General features: G+C 54.2%; 4 protein-coding genes across 4 annotated transcripts; 2 read left to right on the top strand and 2 right to left on the bottom strand.

The window, feature by feature from the left end:
- Positions 1-209: 209 nt before the first annotated feature.
- On the top strand, positions 210-5,825 carry NUP188 (Nucleoporin NUP188; the record flags this gene model as incomplete). Its single annotated transcript, XM_037316740.1, has 3 exons — positions 210-280; positions 339-4,422; positions 4,467-5,825. 3 exons carry the CDS (start codon positions 210-212, stop codon positions 5,823-5,825), a joined length of 5,514 nt encoding a protein of 1,837 aa, XP_037184489.1.
- Positions 5,826-6,428: 603 nt separating this feature from the next.
- TIM9 (Mitochondrial import inner membrane translocase subunit TIM9) lies at positions 6,429-6,887 on the bottom strand (the record flags this gene model as incomplete). Its single annotated transcript, XM_037316739.1, has 3 exons — positions 6,429-6,620; positions 6,726-6,795; positions 6,880-6,887. The coding sequence occupies 3 exons, from the start codon at positions 6,885-6,887 to the stop codon at positions 6,429-6,431; spliced, it is 270 nt and encodes an 89-aa protein (XP_037185374.1).
- An 823-nt stretch (positions 6,888-7,710) lies between these two features.
- On the top strand, positions 7,711-8,934 carry CGCA056_v001478 (uncharacterized protein; the record flags this gene model as incomplete). Its single annotated transcript, XM_037316738.1, has 2 exons — positions 7,711-8,476; positions 8,552-8,934. The coding sequence occupies 2 exons, from the start codon at positions 7,711-7,713 to the stop codon at positions 8,932-8,934; spliced, it is 1,149 nt and encodes a 382-aa protein (XP_037185375.1).
- Positions 8,935-12,879: 3,945 nt separating this feature from the next.
- CTG1 (Guanine nucleotide-binding protein subunit alpha) lies at positions 12,880-14,167 on the bottom strand (the record flags this gene model as incomplete). Its single annotated transcript, XM_037316737.1, has 4 exons — positions 12,880-12,923; positions 13,000-13,556; positions 13,607-13,949; positions 14,050-14,167. 4 exons carry the CDS (start codon positions 14,165-14,167, stop codon positions 12,880-12,882), a joined length of 1,062 nt encoding a protein of 353 aa, XP_037185379.1.
- Positions 14,168-16,655: the final 2,488 nt, after the last annotated feature.

Here is a 16,655-nt window from a genome sequence, read left to right as displayed (position 1 = left end):
ATCTGTCGGAAAAACCCAGGAATTGGAGCTCCCACAAAAGTTGAGCTCCAGCCAACCACCATCAGAAAGGCTGCAAAAGCATTCGCGGGTCCAAGTATACAAGCGCGTCGACTTGCTTTCTCTCTCGCATCCCAGGCAACATAGCTCATCGCAGCCTCGCCTGATGCAGACTGGATCCTGATCGCTTCGCCCAATCGACCTCTGCGGCAATGGCGAATGTGGCGGACCGTCTGTATTTTCCTCCTTTGGAGGAATGTCTGAATGGAGACAACATCATCATGTGGGTAGCCGTGCTATTTGTTGACTTTGTCGATGCCCAGCAACTGACATCGCATCAGCTCCTGGAAGCTCGTCGCTGCTGCTCTAGCCGACAAGGACGACACGCGACGAAAAACCAAAGCTGTGATACAGTTTTTGCAAGACGAATACGTGCGATCCCTCATCAAAGACCCGGCCACCGCCTTTGCGCCGCCAAGCGATTCCACAAAGACCGAATTCGAGACCAAGACCGCCGCCATCCACGTTACCCCCACGCCAAATGACAAATTTGATATCAAGGTCATTAAGGAGGATGCGCAATGGTTGAGCAAGAATGCCAAAGTCAACCTTGTCGCCGCGCTTCGAGCGACCGTTGTCGAGTTCCAGTCCCGTCCAGCGAGCCACCTCACAGGCCCTCTCTCTACACAAGACGCGGTCAACTTGCAGGAAGCCGCCGGAATTGCTAATGTTCAATCTTCATCCCTGGTCCCGCTTTCTGGTGCGGCGCTGGATGCCGAAGCCATCTGGGCTGAATTCGAGAAGGACGATACGAGGCGACAGCGCATCTTCCAGACGTACCTCGCTGAACGTCGCAATTTCCTGATGACAGCCGATTTGGTTCACGAAAACCTCCTCTACACGCAACCTTCGACCCAGATAACGACTGGCGATGCGCCATCAACACCTCCGAGACTGCTTGCCGCGACCGATCGCCCCAAATACCTGGCTGACCTACTCACAACCTACCTCCAATTCGTGACAGATTCCGCTGGAAGACTGGCGGAGGGCTTGGGCTCCGTACTGGAAGACAAGAACTTACTGGTTGAGGAACTCGAGTTGGAGTGGGTGCGGACGGTCCTGACCGAAACTGTCCATGCTCTATCGGTGGTTTTCCAGGCCGTGGATGGAAACGGCGATGCTTTCGTGCCCTGCGCGATTGTTGGACAATGGTTCGCTCTTATGGAGGGCTACGGTTTCTTCAGCGGAATCACTGCGGCAAGTTTACTGATCCTATCTTTAAGGAACGAAGCTAACAGCAAACAGCCAAATGAGAGCATTGGTTCACTCATCATGCCCCTCAGATCGCTCATAACTGCGATTTCGCTCAAAATGCTCAACCCGTCGAGATCCATCGAATCTCTCTCGGAGGAGACACCCGAGTATCGCGGAGACGAGGATCCTTACATTACTGCACCATCTGTCCTCGAGACAGTACACAACGCAATCCTGGCGGCTGCAAACGCCGATTGCGAAAGTCAAAGCCCCGTCATCTTTGCCTGGACTGTTATCGTTCACCGCATGTTTGTCTCGCATCACGAAAGAATCGAAAAGCGAGACGCTCTGCAGAACCAGCGCTCCCAAGAGACATTCGAAGCTGGTGCGCTGATCCGTCCTACGCCTAGTCGTCGACTTTCGGCCGGTAGTATCGTCTCTCTCGACGGCAAGTCGTTCGACATCTTCCTGACAGGCGCTGGCCTTGATAAGGACATGCAGGTTGTGGAGCAGCTCGCAGTAGCTGTGACATCCAATGGGCGGGCGTATGAGATTGTCTCCGAGATGGCGCTTGCTATCGGTGGCTTGAGTGAGGGCGCTTTCACGCCGCTCATCAGCTCGAGGGTACGCCTTGCCTTTGTTGATTTCCTGAAGGCTACCTACCCATTTGTGGGATACCAGTCTGACTCGGTTACCTCGCTTCTGTCAGTTCTGTCGGCTGGTCAACAATACTGGGACTTGGCAAAGCCTGTCCTTGCACCCGCGAACGATGTTCTGGGTGAAGTACTTCAAGATGCCACTACTCTGGAGTATTACTTCCACCAAGCACTAAGCCGCTACCCTTTCGAGCTGTTGCCCTTCCTCAACATTTGTCGTGCTTTGGCAAACTGCACTGTTGCCGATGGTCGTTCAGACATTGTGGTCAATCTTTTACGCAAAACCCCTACTCTTACCTTTATCCTACCTGACGATTACCAAGAATATGAGTTGGCCCAAGAGGAAGACAACACCAACACTTTCTGCCTCCTGGAGGATATCCCACTCTTCACACCTGCGACCGCATGGAACAGGAGGACTCGACTCGATGACTCATTCAGGATACCTGCGGAAACCTATGGACGCTTTATCACGGATACGGGGCGAGTTGTTCTGATGGAATATGAGCACTCAGCGCTCGCTCTACTAGGCAAGAGACTGGAGGTACAGCTCTCGCCCGAGATTTACCGCAGCGAGCTAGATGGCTTCCAACCAGAGGAAACGGCGGAGACTATCGTTCTGTTGTCTACTCTTCTTCGCGCTGAAGTACTCAAGTCTGAGCAACAGGGACTCAGCGGTGACGATTCGCTTAAGTCTGGATTGGAGTTGTTGGAAGAAATTGGCAAGCACATTTCTGGCAACAAGGATCTGGTTGCTGTTGTGTGCGAGACCATGGACGTTTACATGCAAGACGACAAGGCAACTGATGGCCAGGGCATCACAGTACTCAACTCCTGCGTCCAGTTTTTGCATGCAATTCTGCCCTTGTGCCCTACTAGGGTGTGGTCTTACCTGGCCCGCTGCGGACTTTTGAACTCCGATGCTCAAGCTGGTAAACTGGCAAAGATCACAGGCAACCTGGATCTTGTTGGTCATCGCTTTGACTTGCTCCTCTCTTCTGTTCGCCTGTTCGACAGCCTCATTGACAGCGTCAAGAGCAGTGCTGTCCAGCGCAAGTCGGGCAACAAGCTAGTTGGTCGCCAGAAAGTATCAAATAACGTCTGGCTTGGCGTGGCAGACAAGGTGCTCGGCAAAGTCAGCCTGGCCATCGCGCAAGCCGCTGTGGACGTATTCGAGACTTCGTCAACATGGCGGTTTGCTTCAGAACTACACCGAACTCTGCTCATCCGCCATGTGGTTCCGGTGATGGACCGCATCATTTCTCACACTTACGGTATGGGTAACAAAGATAACTCACAGACCCTGACGGTGTGCTTGGAGCCTGCCGCTTCCTACATCATTGATTCTTTCCTCTCGCCGTCTACTGGCTCTCTTCGGTTCCAGCCGCTCCTGGCTACACTTGTCAACGGTTTGCACATCCCGGATTCAACACTCTATCAGGACAGGCTAGCTTCCGCACAAGAGCAACTCATCTCGACCCTCAAATTCACTACAACGCTGCTGCGTGTGGCCAACTACCTCGAACGACCATCAGCAAGGTTTGAGGATCATCTTTTCAAAACATCGTCGATTCTCGCGAGGCTCTGCGCCATATGCGAGCAATTCCGGCGACCGGCTCTTCTGCTCCTCGAGGCGCTGGTTCTGAGCGCAGCCAAAGCCAATGACGACCCTCCATCACTTCTAGGATATCTTGGTCCTCTGTTGTCTCGGTCGTTCATTCAGGTGCTGTCAAGGCTCGATAAACCCTTCCTTGTTAGCAGCGACGTGCAAACCACATGGAAGTTCTTCTCGACAATTGTTCAAAACCGTCAAACATGGTTGTCGAACTGCCTGCTGACTGGCAAGACGCCCAGAGATGCTCTGAAGGGCGGCAAGAAGGACGCTTCATCTGCCCCCAATTCCGTCCTCGCCACTGCGTTCACGAAGCTGAGAAAGATCAAGGAACTGGAGATCGCGGAGGCGCTTCGTATCCTAGACTTTGTAGCATCATCCCAGAACCACTGGCCCTGGACTATTTTTACCATGCAGAAGGACTCAGCCTTCTTAGATTCTTTGCGTCTTTACGTCAAGGACCTTAACAGCTTCACAGTCACCAGCAAAACGGACGCCGTCAAGGCTGCCATCGATGCAAAGATGGCTGCTTACATTGCCGAGATCTTTGCCATGCAGCTCTACCATTTGCGTCAGATGGGTGGCGCTGATGTATTCGCGAAGAGCCTGGTGTCAGACCTCGACTACTATCTGCGCGATGGTGTCGAAGTCTCTAGCTACAACAACTCCCTTCACACCAACTTTGCGAAGAACTTTACCAGCAAATACCCAGGAGTCTCTCTGGAAGCCTTTAAGCGAACGGCTCTGAGACCTGGTGAGCTTGGCAGAAGCTACTTCTACGACCTGGAAAGTGCTACTGAAATGCTAAGCTTCGACCCCAGCTGGCATGGTCGTCGCAACAGCGGTTTCTGCAACGAAATGGGCATTGCTAACGCAAACCTGTCCCTCGTTGACGCGCAAATTGTGAGTTTCTCTTCAGCTATGAAAGTTTGTGCTAACTCTTGCAGTCGTTGTTCCACGCTTGGGAATTCTTGTTACTTGAACTCAGCAGCAGTCTTCCGGAGAACGAGACTATTGCCAAGCAGATGCTCCAGGTCTCTCAACAGTGCCTTGAGGCGAACCGATCAAACCAAGGACCCGAGAACATTTTCATGCGCATTGTCGAGGAGCGTGCCGACCTCAGTCTTCTGCTCGTTCAGCGTCTTGTCGGTCGTCCCATTTCATCCCACGATGTTAACCAGGTCCTCGGAACGCTCTTCACTATTGTTAGCGGAGTCGAGGAGCCGTTTAATCCGGGATCTATCTCGTACTACCGAACCATGCTCAAGACTATCTACGTCACTCTGCGGGCTTACAGTGCAGCTGAGAAGAAGGGTCTTGGAGCATCCAAGAACGGCGGCGAGGGATTCTCCGTCACACTCACCCAAACCATTTTGAATCTGCTGGATAGAGTGGTCGCCAAGGGGTTCAGGACTCTTGTCGCTCTTGTTCACGATACCGAGGCTGCCGTAGCGCCCGAGGATTTGGCTCTCCTCACCGCCATCCTGCAAGCTTGTCTCAATATGCCGACAATCGACCAATGCCAGACACAGATTCTGAACATCATGGCATCATATGACGCCATGCATGCTGCAACATCGCTCTTCTCATGGGCCGACAAGCTTGCCGTCAACAACGACCCCATCTACGGCGAGCTTAGTTTGCTGTTCCTCTTGGAGCTCTCGACACTCCCGGCGGTGGCAGAACAGATGGCTTGCGACGGCTTGCTGAGCCACTTAACGTCGGCTGGCATCACAAATTTCATGCGCCGTGGAAACATCTCCCCCTTCTCAGAAGCCATCGGGCCACAGCGATGCTATAGCATCTGGGTAAAGGGCGTACTTCCTTTGCTGCTGAATCTGCTTACAGCCCTGGGCGGAACCGTTGCCCCCGAACTTGCCTACGTCCTGAACCAATTCCCTCTCCTGCTTAAGTCTAGCGTCGACCGTTTTGAGGCTCCCGGGGCCAGCCGGACCGCATCTAGGGAAGCGCCTCACTACGTTACCCTGCTATCAGTATCTGAGGTTCATTCACTTGCACTTTTGACCCGTGTCATTGCCGCTCTGCGGACTGCAAACAACAGAGACATCCCCGAGGTTCAATGGGATGCCGCTTCGTTACTGGAGAACATCGACTTCTGGCTTTCCAGCCGAAAGCTGCTCCGCGACAGACTCCTGCCACTGGGCCAGCGCGAAGTCGAGTGGAAGAGCACCAAGACGGGCGCATCCGGCGATAACGGACAGCCAGAGAACCTGCTCGAGAGCAAGGTGCTGTCGCAACTGGAGGATGTGAGGGATGTATTGAACGAAGAACTAGAGGAGGATTAATAGTAGCAGTCACGATATGAGCGGCCTCGTAGCCCAGGGAACGAAAGGGGGGATTCAAGATTAAAACATGGCTCAGGCGTTGATGTGTATAGGATGAAAGTGTACATTTTCCAGCAACCACTGGATCTCATTTGGTGTAGAATTAAATCAGCGGATACCCAAGCTGGGAACAACACCCTTTTGGTGCGTGCCTCGAGCATTATGGTTGTGACTGTCGGAGCACGTCTCAGTGAAACGAATGGAGTAGGATTTCTTCAATTGCCATAAATTTGGTGTCTGTCACACCCGCAAATGCCATGCCACCACCTCTATTCAACCTTTTGAGAAAGTATTGTACAGGAAACCTCCCTCATGGGGTGTCGACATCAAATGGTAGAAATGCCACTCGTCGGTTTCTCTTGCCATGTCTACGAACCACTCCAGTGGTTATTCGTATCCCACAGCGTCCAGCTTGGTCGTGGTGCTGGATAGTATTACACATGCGTGCAAGCCGACCTTTGGCCTGCCGCTAGCATTCCCATTTCGGATTTTTCGTTTGTTCTCTCATTGATAATATGCTTCATTGGTTTTTACGGCCAGTACCTTTTTCTGTTGGCAGAGCGTTTACTGGTTCTGCTGCATCTGGGCAGTCATCTGGGCGTTGTGCTCCTGGAAGCGCTCGCTCAGGCGCTGCTGGGAGAACATTTGCTTCTGAACGCAGCGGGAGATACAGCCGGTTTCGCGGGAGGAAAGGGACTTGGAGGTGAAATCGTCGATGCAGGAGGTGAAGCAGTGGTCGACGAGGTTACCGAACAGCTATGAGGGGTAGACGTCAGCGCCGTTGTTTTCCAAGCTGAGAGATTGCGACATGAGAGCGCAACTGCAGCCCAGGGTGCTGATTTGGGAAGATGTGCAACATACGTTCATGAACTCCTTGACCTGGCGCTTTTGCAGCCTTTGCTGGAGCTGGGTCTCCTCGGCCTTGGTAAGACTGTAGAAAGATGCGCTTTAGTCCGATATTCCCTTTCTCAGATTTTGCAGCGGTTCCAGCAGGTGCGTGCGGGGTTATACATACGCGTCCATTGTGGTTGTGTAGAGGTGTTTTGAAATGGGTGGCTTGCGTGGAAGAGCGAGATTTGCCGTGAGCTATCGTGACGGTGGAGGTTGATGTTGCTTGACGATGACGATGAAATTTCTTTGGGAGGGATCGACCTTCGGGACCGGCACTGCACTTTGCTGCTGTCCCAAGATACGCGACGGCTAGAAAGCTTGCTTTCCCTGGTCGATTCGAGCCAATCACCTCACAGATTCAAGTGATTGATGGAGCTCTGATAGCGATAAGCACCTACCGAAGGATGGACAGGGACGTTTGGATTGTAAGCTCGGTTAGATGCATTGGGCAAGGAAGGGTATCAAGGTATTCAGGCTTAGGCTCGAAAAGCCCCATGGTGCAGACTGCTCGCTTCCACAGTCTAGGTTTGATATCCAATTAAAATAATCACCAGAAGCTCTCACGTCATTGAAAACACAAATATCTCAAAGAATCTCCAAGTAAGCAGCTGAGGCTAGGATTACTGCCAAAGCAAACATCGACTTGAGAAAGTGAACGTCTGGACCGTGCTGCCACACCAAAGCGGTTGCAGAGAGTGGGACCTGCCAGCGCGGCCAACAGCAACCGGTGCAGTGTGAGCTTCCTTCCCGCTCTCAACCAACAGAGCTTTCCCAAACGACCCCAACTCCTCACCACCACGACCACGACCATCATCTCCAGCCGTCACCAGCTGTCCGCTCGCAACGCCACTCATCACCGACAGCCCGGCCACAGGCAGCTCCCATCAGCTAGCTATTAGTCCACATCGCAGAAAGGCAGCTCTCAGCCGTGCCCTTCTCTTCCGACCAACCCTCCATGAGTGCCCGAGGCGGAAGCCGTCCACCTCCTCGTGGCCGCCCAAACAAGGTGACCAAGGCCGCCGCCGTTGCCGGCATCAAGCGGGACCCCCAAGCCCTTGCCCGCGCCACCGCCGCAGCCAGCCGACACCCCCCGTCCGCCGTCGACCACCAGCTCGAACAGCTCGCCCACGATGCAGAAGCCGAAGCTGAGCACGAAGATGACGACGAGATAACCGCTCCCCCTCCTCCCACGACCTCTCAACAACATCACCAACATCAGCAGCAGCACCACCAGCAGCACCACCCGAACGCCTTCGACCTCGCAGCTGCGGGTATCCTGGCCAACGGCCCTCCCCCTCCCGACTCGGACATACATCCCGATCTTCACGGCCTACCGGCACAGTTCGCCATGGAAGCTCACATGGGCAGTCAAGGCGGTCATAGTGGCCCGGGAGATATTCCCCTGACCGCTGAAGACCTGGCAAAGCAGAGCGGCTACCATCAGCTGGTCATCGACAGTGCTCTAGCAAAACGTCTAGCCAACAACGAGGGACACCGCCTTGCGGTACAAAGACGTGGAGACCAAAACCTCAACTTAAAGAGGCGTAGCAATGTCGAGGCTCTGCTAGCTCATGTCTCTGGCCAGGAAACGGCCAGCCCCTGCAAGAGTTGTCATAAAGGTTACGGCCCGTGGAACGGCTGCGTTGTGGTGAATGGCCAGATGTGCGGCAGCTGTGCCAACTGCTGGTTTAATGCGAGCGGGTCAAGATGTTCCTTCCATGGTAAGTATACATGCATCGCTTCAAGAGAGCGAACGAGATGGTGAAGATACGGGGAGCTAACCGACATCAATGCAGAGAACAACCTCCCTCAGCACATGCCAGCGGTCCAGATGCCGCCTCAGGTGTCTGCAAACACAAGCTTCGCCGGCGCAGCGCCGATGGCTCCCGGCATGGTCCCCGCAGGCCCTAGCGGCTTCGGGCAGCCAGGCGGCAACCACACAGTGGCCCAGTTCACAAGAGATGCACTCAACAGAGCGATGGCGGAGGTCCGAAGTGACGATCCAAACATTCGGTTCCAATTCCGCATCGAAACGGCGGCGCGGGAGCTAGCGCTGGCTAGCGCCGAGTACGCCGATTTTCTGGCTCAGCAGGCGGGCCACGACCCGAGTCAGCACCCTCAAGACGGCGAGGGCTCCGTGCCGGAGGCGGCGATGGGAGACGGGAACGACGGACCGTGAGAGTCGGCTCACGATTCACTCTCAATCGACCCTTCTTTGCGTCTTCCACACTGGCCCGAAAAGCGGCCGATGATTATGTCCACGGCCTGAGCAACATCACCGTGACGGATTACCAATCCGCATCAGTCCTCCGATGCAGTCGGGCCAAATGTTGTTCTTTCCCTGTCACGATGCCGTGGATGACAAAGCTTCTCTATCATCATCGTACCACTTTGCATTTGAGAACACGCGGGCACGGGCGCCCGACTTACTCGCTCTCCCTCCCAATATACACTTGGCACCTGCGTGGTAGTAGGGCGGCACCGTCTATGCGAACACATGGAGAACGGAAATCAACAGACCAATGCGAAAACGACCCAATGACGACAGAGGGACACACACACATACAGACATGGGGAGCTTGGGATTTCCCTGCAGCACCAGGCAGGCATACGGTCATCAGAGAATAACAGCAAAGCATAAGGCAATGGGAAGCATTAGTTTTTGTTTTTTTGGGATTGGTTCACCTCGTACAATCATCACGCACACATACACTTTTACGCGTGAACAGGAGCTGAGTTGACAGCTAGCTACCTTGGGCGAGGCTAATGGGCGTGCATACTGAACACACACATATAGATTGATACCACGGTTCTTTCATACATCAAGCATGCATTCGTCGTGTACCACTGCAGCGCAGCATGCCGTGAACCAGGGCTCCCCGTACTGGGGCCGGTCAGCTGGCAGCTTGTCTCTGTGACCTCAACCTCTTGGCTTACTGCATCTCTCACACCGGGTTTTCGTTCCTCAAACTAGGCTACAGTGATCACGCATCACAACCAGGGTTCAGGACTCCCTGGCCGTGTCTTTACTCCATGCTCCGCCTCGCATCGCGCCTCAGCTGAGTCCCAGACGGGCACTAACACGGCGGAGCAGACCCGACACGGGAAAGGTCAAGGCTTTTTTCGTTGCCTGTAATATTCCGGTCAGCTATATCCAACGTATGCCCAGCGGTGCGATCCTGGACTGTCGCTCACCTAACCCGCCCCAGAATCGTCCGACGTCCGACGTCGTAGGAAGGGGGAAAGGCCACCAGCGGCCTGCGTCACTCGATATAACGCGCCTCACGGTGGCGAGCCATATTGGGGCGCATTCCCCCTCCCTTGGAGCCCAAGCACATGCGTGTTAACGGCCAGATCCCATGTGAGAGTCAATGGCACCATCCAACCAGCATCCCTTCTGTTCAGGTAACTCGGCGATAACATGAAAGTAAATCGGTGATAGTGGTGAGAAGTCAGTGTCTTCGGATTCGGCTCGATCCTAGCGAAGAACACGTAGAAAACCCTTTTGCTTAGCTTCACACCCACAACCGCTTGCTCAGGACGGGTTTGCTACGGGTATAACGGCGAGCAGGAAAAACCAAACCACAAGGCGATCTACCACCAAGCGCGACCAACAAAAGTCTATACCATTCGTCCCATGTGACATTTCGACGTGAGGAGGGGGGGTCAAAGGGGATCTGAGAGCAGAAAACCACCCACATCAGCCCAAAAGGAACTCTGGATCTTCGCCTCCGCCAACACGCGGCAGGTCCCCGATGGTTGTGCCCCCAACCCCAGCTTCTCGTCGACACCTTAATGCCGAAGGAAAGCTGTCGGCGATGATGAGATAATACCGGGCAAAATTCCCATCACCTGCCTCTCTCTGCCTTGCCTTCTCAACCTCACCGTGGTATGGTAATCACTATGAAACAGCAGAGTGTAACCCCACAGTCCCCCCCTCTCCCCTCATAACTCTATCTTACCTCACTGCTGCTCTCTGTTCGGCTGTCTTCTCCGGAAGGGGGCTCTCACAGACTCTTCAGCCCAGGGGCGGAATGAACGGGGTCCAGATCTCTCACCGTAGTTGCGCGTTCCAAAAATTCTCCGACCTGCTGGTTCCAGGGGGTGGTTGGGTTGGCAAACAAGGTCGCAGCAACCAAGAGGACGACGAAAAAAACCAAGGTCCCACGCAAGGGAACGAAATGAAAGGGGTCACCAAACATGCAACGCAACCAAAGAGAATCCTCCCCAGAAAAAGACATCAATCAATATCCAACATCCAAATATCACTGAAGATACTTGGACTTGTAACCTAGCGGCGAACAACAAATCCTGCGACATGTTTGAGAAAAATTTCGTCCAACAAACGGAGGGAGAGAGGGACAGAATGAGAAGGGATCAAAGCCAGCCCCCGGTCCGTACACCATTATCCAACATTCAATTAAGGTAAAAGACCCAATATCAGACGGTACAGTCTTATATGTGGTTGGGCGAAAACCGGACCCCTACCAATAACAGACGTGTTGTAGCAACAGCTCCTGCAGCTGCTCCGCGCGCTAGAGATTCAGAAGAGCTGCAGGAGTGAGCCTCTCTTACAAGAAACCGTCAAGTTGAGAGAGGGCCCATGTCGACGATGGTGTGTGTGTCTTCAACCGCATCAGGACGACGAACTCACAGAATTGTCGCAAGTATCAAAACTTGCTGCGCCACTCCGTCATACGTAGAGCAAGATATGTGCCCGCCGATCGTCGGCCGATGCAGCTGTCCCAAGCTGCCGCCGCCGCTTGGCGACGTGTGGAAGAGAGTTTTTGCTCTTCATCCAACTGCATGTCCAACGTCAAAATGATAATGTGAAAAGACGTCCGTGTCGAACTGTAGGAAGCTTAACCATTGGATGTGGAGCTCCATCCTCGGCCACACACACACACATACATATGCACGCACACCATCATTACCTCACCCTCACTCCCCTTCCCAAGCTTAAATCCTAACTTCAGACCAAAAAACCGCGGGCGCGGACTTGTGAGTGTGTGCGTGTGGCGGGGGCGAGGGGATCTCCGGGAGGGAGTTACGAAGCAGGTCCCTCTGGGACTGAGCAGGACCCTTGAAGAAGGGGAGAGAAGGCAGAGGACACAGTATCGACGAGTCGAAAGGCTAAATCCCTTTGGCATTACGTTACGCTAGGGAAGGTAGGTCGTTTTCTCTCGGGACTAGCCTTGCGTAGGTCTACGTCGTCCACCCCAAGAGACGGAAGCGGCGGTTGCGGTCTTGATGCCGCGAACGGCGAAATTGGGGACGGAAAACGCCGCGCCGGAGGTCTGCTATAGCGTCGGGTCTGGACTGGGCTACCTACAGCAACTAAAATTTCTCGACTACCTTCAAACCCCAGTGGGTGGATTGAGGGCGATCATGGGTAAATCTGCGGATCAGGGCCGCACCGAGACGGAACCTTCGTGTAGTGCATACTGTAGACTTGGTGATGCTACGATACCCAGTGTCGCTGCCTGCACAGATGCTGGTTGAAATGAGACTACAGACTGGAAAGGCGCACAGTGAAAATACAGGTCGCTGGGCGGCAAAAGCATAGGTTCAAGGAGTCTCTCGACCTGCGCGCAACGTGAGGAATAAGGAGACTTTCGTAATTAAACAGAATATTTAACCGCCTTCCGTCCATCGGACTCTCTCTCTCAAATGCATTCAAGTTCATTGCTTCTTTTCCTCTTGCTATCCATCCGTCCGGGGCTTCCACATCTCGTCCTCCGTCTCTCACTCGCCGCCATCCGTCAATGGTCGGGTTTCCTCGTCCCGCCGCGGTTCCGTCTACTGCTGTCCGAACATCATGTTTGATACAGAGCTACCTTCCCAAGTTTCCCCCTATTCCTGAACGCGGACCAACGAGGCAGAACCAAAAAAGTGTACCGCCTAGTCTGTGAGGCAATATACCGGGGGGATAGCCGAGGTGTAGGAAGAAAAAAATACAGTCGCGTAAGCAAGGGAATCTGGGGAAACCGTAGCAGGGTCGCCGTTTCGTCGTCGTCGGGAGGAGAGTAAATTTCATGAGCCAGCCTCCACGACACTTACTGGCTTTGGTCATGCAATTAGAAGTAAAGGGTATTGTTGAAAAAAAGCAAACGTTTTTGAGTTTTTAAATCAGACCGCACAACCGCAGGTTCTCCTGAATAATGATGTCTGTTTGTCGCGCGTTAGTCTCATTTCTTTGTGGGCTTTGTACCAGCTCTGTGGTTCCAGTCGGAGCTAAACTCACCATTCACTGCCGCCATGACAAAGCGGATCTGGGTTGTGTCTGTCGCGCAGGTGAAGTGCGTGTAGATTTGCTTGGTCTCATGCTGGTTCAGGCTGACGAATCGGTTGAGAATGTAGTCGCATGCCGCGGCGTAGTCATCACCACCCTCATAGTCGGGGAAATAGTTCTTCATCGGGCTGACGGGCAACTTCTCCTTGAAACGGTCGATCTTGTTGAGGAACAGAATGATGGATGTCTTAATGAACCATCTTGAGTTGCAGATGGAGTCGAAAAGCGTCAGGGCTTCCTGCATACGGTTGACAGTCTCGTCCTCGAACAGGAGCTGGTCGTACTCGGAAATGGCGACGAGGAAGAGGATTGTGGTGACGTTCTCGAAGCAGTGGATCCACTTCTTTCGCTCTGATCGCTGGCCACCGACATCGAACATTCGGTACGTCAGGTCGCCGATGATGAATGTGGTTTCTGTGATACCCGTCGTCTTGACACGCGATCGCAGGACGTCCTGGTCGTTGGGCATGTAGTCGGGGGCGGCGATACGAGCGATGTTGTCGAAGTAGCTGGGTTTGTCAGCAAGCGATGCTCAGCGCCTAGGACTGGAAAAACTCACTATCTCGCGGAATCGTTAAGCTGGTATTCGCGAGAGCGCTTGAAACACTCCTGAACACCGCGGTCCTTCCACAGAGCCTCGATGGCACTTCCAACTTCAGGGGGCAGAACGTCGCCTTCAATCTGAGCGGGTTGCATGAAGATGGTCTGGACGTGGTACTCCATGCGTTGGTCCTCGAGGGGCAGCTCAAGCGATTCCATAGCCTCGAGAATGACGCGCATCGATTGCACCGTGTTGCTGAAGATGATTTCCTTGAAGGATTCCCGCTCGTCACGCGAGTAGCCGCCCTCGTGGATGAGCTTCATCTGCTTCAGGATCGTCGACTTTCCGGATTCACCAGCACCTATTGGGTTGTTAGAGTGAGCCGATCGGGGTGCGATTGAATGCCATCGCATCGGAAGACGATACGGCATTCAACGGGTGGGAAGGAGGGTTTGACGTACCCAGAAGAAGCATCTTGATCTCGTTGCGCTGCATCATCTTGTCCCGCTTCAGTTGGTTCTCGATCTCCTCGTTGCGGGCCTTGCCCTCCTTGTCCTCCGTGCTCATTCCACAACCCATCTTGGCGGTCTGGTGTCGTTGCCGACGGCGGATAGAAAAGAATTGATGGGATTAAAGTGATTGAGGATCCTGGGCCGAATCGTGATGATGCGTCGTTGAGCCTGGAAGAGATAACAGTGGATTAGCCAACCATGTCGCGGGGAGCCGCGGTGCCGGCAATGGGCGATGGAGAGAAAGAGAGTGACAGGTGGGCGAATTGTTTGGGACGGACGGGGCTGGAATGCGAAACGGGCCAGTCGGCGTGCGATGCGGTGCGGTGTATCGGGTGGTCGAGATATCGAGGGAGGTGCTGGCAATGTATTGCAGCGGTGTCGAAGGGGCGGGCGAGGCGAGGGTGACGGCTTTCTCTCGTCTCGTTCTGTCTCTCATTGATGTCTCTGCCGTGTCGCCTTCCTAATCCAATGGTTTTGTGTTGTGTTTGGCGGCGAGCGGCAGCAATTGCAGTTCGAGGGGGTTGTGGGTGTGCGTCGGTCTTTCTCTCCTCGCTCTCACTCTCTCTCGCGCCCTGGGGCCTTCGCTTTTGCGATTCGCTCCTTGGAGGGCAAGAGATGTAGTATGAAAGCAGTGTGAACTCACCTCTCGATTTGATGATTGAGAGTAGAATCAATCAATTGACGACGGCTCGAGAAACGCAGCAAACAGGAAAAGAAAAACACTAGCCGTTGGGCGGACGGTGGGAGGATGGGATGGTCGCGGCAGGATTGAAAGACCAGGAGCAGGAGAGACGGGAGAGAGAAAAGAGAGGAATGGGTTGGGAGGTGCCTCTAATGTGGAGAGGAGAGATGGGAAAGGGTAAGGGTGGGTAGAATATGGGCAGGGGTGGCAGCGATGGTGCAGGAGCGGGTGCAGGTGGGCAGGTAGGTAGGGAAGGGAAGGGAAGCGCAGGTGCGAGTTGCAAGTGGGAAAGCAGGCGCGCAAGCAACAGTGGGCGACTTGGGTAAGGTAGGTGGACTGAATGCCCGACTGGCAGCTGCAAAGTGCCCCGGCAGCATGTACCGCGAGTAAAGTAACTAAGGTAGCAGCCCGCAGCAAGAAGCATCAATTCGCCAGCAGCAACCTCCTACTACCTCCCTAGGTAGGTAGCTTAGGTAGGTAGGTAACAGAGGTAGTAGGAGCAGCAGCTAGAAGTCGGCGAGGAACACTGGGACGACGAGTGGGTGGGCAGTTGTCTCCGGGGCGGACAATGCGGTTCGTGACGAGGTACAAAGAGCACGTATACAGTGCGCGCATCAAGTGAAGGGCACGGAGGCGACGAATGACAGGCGATGATGGGCGGCGGGCAGGGCCGTGGGCAGCCAGACAGTGGGCAGAGAAATCCAGAGTGGGTGCATATGCGTACGGATACGCAGTAGGTATTCGTAATGTGCCGTCCACTGTAAGGTTGGAGAGGCAAAATGGTTGGCCGGTGATTTGGCGAAGGGGCCAATCCTTGGGATAACTGGAAAGTGGTGCCAGCACTTCTTCCAGGAGGAAGTGAAGTGCCCTGGTGAAAGCAGCCGGCAGCACAAGTAAGGCTAGGGGCTTTTGGGGGCCATCGCCGGGCATCCTCGACGCTTCAGAGGTTCGGTGGGGGCGGTGTCATCCACTGTCGCCGGGACTCAGAGGGAGCCGGGCAGAGGGGCCTGAGATGAGGTCTGAGGTGTGAGGTCGCCGCCGTCCGTCTGAGGTGACAGGCAGGTTGAAAGAAAAAGGGGGTAAGAATTGGTCGGGTGCACGGTGTGGAGGCTTGCTGCGAAATATCCACAGCTGCCAGGTACGTACTCCATTGAGATGCGTCGTGCAGGGGCCAGCAGGGGGCATTCCAGAAGCCAAGGTCGAGAGCTGCGGTACGTATCCACCGGTACCTGCCTCCAAGTGCATTTAGCCCGGTTCCTGACCTGGGCCCCCCTGTCGGCTGTGTGTGTCTCTTTTTTTCTTTCGCAGAAGTTGGTGGCCAAACATTTGCCAGACCACTTATTACAGTGTCACCTTGTTCATCATCGCGGCGACAATGATAAGCCGAGGCAAGCATGTACAATATATACACATAAAATGTCCTTGAGAATTCAACTGACAGATTGAAAGGTCGAAGGTCTTTGAAGGCTTACTCCCGACATTGTCAGAAACCGAGTATGGACTTGCTGAGAAAGAAAACTACGAGCTCCGAACCCTCATACCCGACATGACCAAAAGGTTCCATCCATTCCCTCAGAGACAGACCACCGGCGGGTCCACCAGCCAGCCCTTTGCAACGTTGAAATCACCGCACCGAGCGGCAAGCCAATGGCCACAGCCTGTGGGGAGTCGCGCCGTGCCATGCCTTGTCCCATTGCCCGCAGGTTGGAACTCGCAGCAACGCCAACCACGCATGCGCAACTCTACTGTGCAGTTCCTGAAGTACCTGAAGAGAGATGGAAAATACAACCCGACACCAAGGAAACAGGGACTCCTATGTCTGCAGCCGCGTCTGGTTGGCTTAACTGGCCCGAAGCCTCCTTGCTCGCCGCCC

The sequence above is a fragment of the Colletotrichum aenigma genome (assembly GCF_013390185.1).
Source record: "Colletotrichum aenigma strain Cg56 chromosome Unknown KSG_Cg56_contig01, whole genome shotgun sequence".
NCBI lineage: Eukaryota > Fungi > Ascomycota > Sordariomycetes > Glomerellales > Glomerellaceae > Colletotrichum > Colletotrichum aenigma.
The sequence above is the reverse complement of the archived record's forward strand: the minus strand, read 5'-3'. Positions and strand labels throughout refer to the sequence as shown.